The sequence below is a fragment of the Amphiura filiformis genome, unplaced genomic scaffold (assembly GCF_039555335.1).
Source record: "Amphiura filiformis unplaced genomic scaffold, Afil_fr2py scaffold_63, whole genome shotgun sequence".
Classification (NCBI taxonomy): domain Eukaryota; kingdom Metazoa; phylum Echinodermata; class Ophiuroidea; order Amphilepidida; family Amphiuridae; genus Amphiura; species Amphiura filiformis.
Window position 1 is genome coordinate 457,910 of NW_027305527.1, and position 5,316 is coordinate 463,225.

At 37.1% G+C, this 5,316-nt stretch overlaps 1 protein-coding gene across 1 annotated transcript; it reads left to right on the forward strand.

Annotated features, from left to right (window-relative positions):
• Positions 1-277: 277 nt before the first annotated feature.
• LOC140144551 (gamma-butyrobetaine dioxygenase-like) lies at positions 278-4,759 on the forward strand. Its single transcript, XM_072166369.1, has 5 exons — positions 278-974; positions 1,338-1,443; positions 2,502-2,698; positions 3,118-3,284; positions 4,175-4,759. The coding sequence occupies exons 1-5, from the start codon at positions 442-444 to the stop codon at positions 4,339-4,341; spliced, it is 1,170 nt and encodes a 389-aa protein (XP_072022470.1). The 5' UTR covers positions 278-441; the 3' UTR covers positions 4,342-4,759.
• Positions 4,760-5,316: the final 557 nt, after the last annotated feature.

Here is a 5,316-nt window from a genome sequence, read left to right on the forward strand (position 1 = left end):
ATGTACCTTTTCCCAACGTTCCAATGTACATATAGAATCTATTATATTGTGATTGTGAAAACAGCCTAGATGGCGCATGACCTCTGTACACGTCCTGTTCTACAACAAAATTAATGGCATTTAAGTGAAAAAAAGAACTTGGTCATGTGCCATATTATACTGAATAGACTATAGAGCCAATACCCTTGACTGTTGACTGTTGTTATATTATGACTGACTGCATTATTACTCGGACCCATTGTTCAAAAATATCAGGTTAACTCGATACACTTTACATGAACATACGTGTATTAGATATTGCTACATTTTGTTTATCATGTAATTTTGAGGGTTTTCTTGTTTTTCATTAATACCTTTGAGCTAGTTCGTTTGCATATTCGCAAGAACATTTTGACTATTCCATATACTACATAGCAACCAGTTTTAACTAGATTGTTACAGATGGCTACATTCAGACCAACACGAGTCGAGCTTGATTATCCTTCTCGGTCTTGTCTCTTACAACATGATGACGATAAGCTTTTTGGAACATATCCATACGTGTGGTTGCGAGATAACTGTCGATGTGACAAATGTTTTCATCCTTCTTCACGTGGTCGTCGTGTACTCATGGTCGACTTGGACCCTGACATCATTCCAGATGTAGCAGAAATTGACGATCAAACGTTGAACATTAGGTGGCCTGATGGCCACCTCAGCCAGTTTCCACTCTCGTGGCTTAAAGAAATGCAATTTTCCAATATGAGAGAGGATCCCGTGAGTACACCAGTTCGTCAGTTTTGGGGTAACGAGATGCACCATAAGATACCAACGTTTTCATTTGCTGATATCTTACATAATGACAAGAATCTTCATGATTGGATAGAAGCATTGCAGGTTCATGGGTTGGCACTCATCAAAGACGCGCCACACAAAGAGGGAGCAGTTCTTGAAATAGGGAAAAGGATCTCAAACTTGAAGATGATATCTTTTGGGTGAGTACACATGTTAACTTTATGAATCATGAGTCATAAGTGAGTGGCTAATTTTGGAAATTGTCATAATAAATCAAAGTCATGAGTGGGCTACGCTGAACAGTGGTCTTTGCTGGATAAGTTTGAATATATATCGGTCGTCTAAAAGTAAACATAGTTATTTATTGATATGCATTCATGTTTTGTATAAATTATGCAAAATCATTGTTGAGATTTTAATTGACAAAATAATTTGTAAACGTTTGCAAACAATATTTTACATTTTGAATGCAACATTTTATCTTCATGTATATGCATAACCTACTCCATACTATAATTATCTGTCTGTGTGTGAGTATGTGTGTTTGGTTGTGTCTTTTTCAGCGAAACATTTCAGGTTCTCAGCAAGTTTGAAGCAAGCAACCTCTTTTGCACCAACGCAAAGTTAGGACTCCACACCGATCTACCATACTTCGCTTATTCACCAAATGTAAGAATCAACAAGTATTTATCCTCTTTTTGGGTAATAATTATTCCTCATTCTGTATATCACAAGGTCGGTGAGTGGTGACCCGATCGACACTCTCATCTTTACAACGCATAGAGGCTTTACTGTATGTTTTATGTTGACATCTGAGGTGTACAGAATACGAATATAACGAGAACCCACTGGGCACTCTTAAGCAATCTGAGATATCAATTGTCAAAGTTTAAAATTCAAAAAATAAAAATCCGATTTGGGTATTAAACCAAACAAATATTCATCAGGTCAATATAGGATTTATTAGGTGAAATTTCCAAGGTCAACACTTTGGCGTCACATTAACTTTTTAAAATGTCAAAGCCATCAATGCATTAAAAGCTATTATCTATTACTGGCGCCAAGATAGCAGTTTGCTGCAGTTTAATAAGGGTATTCCATATGCTGGTTGAAAAGGGGAAAAAGGATTTCTTGTGACTGACCAAGCTAGATCTAGGAACTTTTCCAGCAAGGCCATGTGATCTGACGGAGCGCCGAAGGTGTGTATCGGCTGCCAGAATTACTTGACAGAGACACGTGCGTGTGAAGCACGCAAAAAAGGCGCAATTTTAATGCTAAAATGTTTCAAAATAAGGATTTCGGAACCAGGAGCAATTGTACTATAATTTAACAATAAATTGCTCCTGGTCTATGTCTTTGTGTGTAATTTTCCAACAGAAGCAGGAGCATTTTGCCAATCACCAGGCGCAAATTGCGCCTGGTGCTCCCCTTATTTCAAGGCCTGGTTACATGACCAATACCATCATGGTATACCCTTCACTTGCACGGAAATACAGTTAATTTACTAGTGACGAATGGTAGCATCATTTTACTGCACATTTATAGGTATTTGTTACAAATATGTGATGTAATATCGATATTTTCGGCAGCCGGAAGTGTTCCGACAACTTTGCTACACCCAGATATTTCCGTAAAATTGCAGCACAAGTCATATTTTGTAATGTGTAGCATGCAGGTGCTATACATTTGACTGTAAATTCAAATATTTTGTTCATCGCAATTAATAGATTCAGATGTTGCATTGCATCAAACAAGCCTCAAAAGGAGGAGAGAATCAGTTCTGTGACGGATACAAAGTAGCTGAAGACATAAAACACATTGACCCGGAAGTGTTTCGTATTCTCACTACCATTCCAGTAGATTTCAGAGAGTGGGGGACGGACTATAAGGAGTATCACTACAAACACAGATCACCAATAATACAGTATGTCTGAAAATAGAGGAATAAATAAATGAGGGCGCGGTGGCACAGCGGTATAGGTTCTACATCGCAATCGGAGGGTTGCGAGTTCGAGCCTCGGCGGTTCCACCGTGTTGTGCACTTGGGCAAGGCGCGTTACCTCAATTGCCTCTCTCTACCCAGGGGTGAAATGGGGAACTGTTAGGAATAATGTCCATTGAGCGCCACCCAAAGGTATGAGCATGCCTTGGGCATTGTATGGCAGCTGACATATTCTAATGACAGCGGAATAAATGTAAAGCGCTTTGATACATGTCAAAGGCGCAATATAAATGTCAACATTTATTTAGTAGTAGTAGTAGTAATGACGTTGTTGTTGTTGTTGTTGTTACCTTCATCATCATCATAATCTACTATTTTATGTACTATTGTTTCTAACCTAGGCTCCTCCCAAATGGGCGCTTCAAAGCTATCAGTTACAACGACCAAGTGAGAGCACCTTATATCCAAATCCCAGTGCAAGATGTATACAAAGTCTACCGAGCCATAAAGATATTTAACACCGAGTTATACAAGCACGAAAACAAAATTGAAATCAAAATGGTTGAAGGTATGAGTGTTATCATAATTCAATTCTTATTAAATACATTATAAAGTTACTTCAAGCTGTCATTTTATGGTACACTGTTACAGGCATTTTTTAACACTAAGCATCACCATGTTGCTACACTGTAAAAAATATTTTACTCAACACTGAGTAAAAAGGTCACAGCTCAACAGTTGAGTAACTCAACATTGAGCTCATATAGGCCACAACTCAACAAATGAGTAAGTAAAAAAATTACTCAACATTGAGCTCATATAGGCCACAACTCAACAAATGAGTAAAAAATTACTCAATGTTGAGTAATTTTTTACTCAACAGTTAAGTTGTGACCTATATGAGCTCAATGTTGAGTAATGTTTTACTCAACTGTTGAGCTGTGACATTTTTACTCAGTGTCGAGTAAAATATTTTTTACGGTGTATTCTTTTGTTTAAATGTTAATTTGATGGCTGTGTTTAAGAATTAAACAAAAGGTCTTGGAACCTGTTTAGGATAGAACGTGATGCACTACAGTATTTAGGGTAAGTCCGCAATAAATGCAGCTGACGAGGTATTCAGTCAAGAGACCAGATTCGTAGAATCCTAATTTCCTAATTTGCGTTCTTTATAATTTTCTGATCTTTGGTGGTGATCAAAATGTGTTTCATTGCCGTGGGACTTCAATACTCTATAGTGCAAGTGTTTTGTTGCCTGAACATCACTGAATGAAATGAAACTCATCTTATTTTACAATGAGAAATGCGTCTGAACCTTTAATTTTTTGAGGTAGTGTAGTTTAGACTCCAAACATGATTTTACTTGTCATGAATGCAGCATTGCAGCTGTAATAAATTCGGAAGTATACAATAATCGAATCTGAATCTGTTATTCTCGTTATTTTTATTCATACAAAGGAGACATCGTGAGTTTTGCTAACCAGAGGGTTCTTCATGGTCGAAGCAGTTTTACTGTTACGGAAACCAATGAAAGGCATCTTGAATGCGCGTATATCGATTGGGATGAAGCCTGTTGTCGGATGAGAGTCATTCGTGAAAAGATGCTCAATCAGAAACCACTGTAACAATTGGTGGTCGGTATGAATCCCCGCCCTACGCATCGAAGATGTATAACACAAGCAGAGATATACTGACTGGTTTTTTCTACATGCAGCCATTTTAATTCAATGCCCAAACAGCAGTAAATCCATTATCAAAGTAAATGTCTTGAAACATATCCAGTACTCATAATGCGGAGCGCCGCATTCAACCTAAGTCACGCCTATGACCACATAATCCAGAGCACTTTTAGAAACACTCCATCATTTAAAAACACCAGCAGTGCATCTGGAATCACTCATACGTGATCAAGAGACCAGACCAGTTGGGTCTCGAAACGTCGTAGCTCCATAAAATGTGAGTACTGGATATGTTTCAAGAAATTTACTTAAATAATATACATGAACTATCCTGATGTATCTATTCAAGAAAGGAAGCAATAAATCCAACCACTTAAAATATAAAATTGATGTGCATAAGGATTTGGAAAAATAGAAATAAACAGAGTGAAGAAACTGAGCTAGGAAACGAAAGGCCAGTCCCAACAAATTAATTGTACAATTTTACTCTTGGAACATATTATTTATTTTAATGCAAGGCCTCGGTGTACGATAGAAAACAGAACATGAAAGATTGGACTACGCCCATTTAACACACCTTTGAGCGACTCAAAAACTTATTGTTAAATGAACAAAGATCCAACCAAGAATCATCAAGCCAAATTTATCAAATTACTCAAGGATTTCAAAACATCCTTCAGAAGACTGACACCGACGCTTTTAATAATCGCATAAATTTGCAGAACCCCATATGATCAAGTTAACCTTGAACCGGAAGTTATATACAGACATATTTTATTCATTTCCATCAAAATACAATGCAAATTAGATAAAACAGCAAAATAGAATTTAATTAAAAGTTGGCGGAGATCCAAGAAGAGGCAAAAGCCTGAATTAAGAGTTCACCACCTTAAAAGAAATATTTTAGGCTAATTAATATAA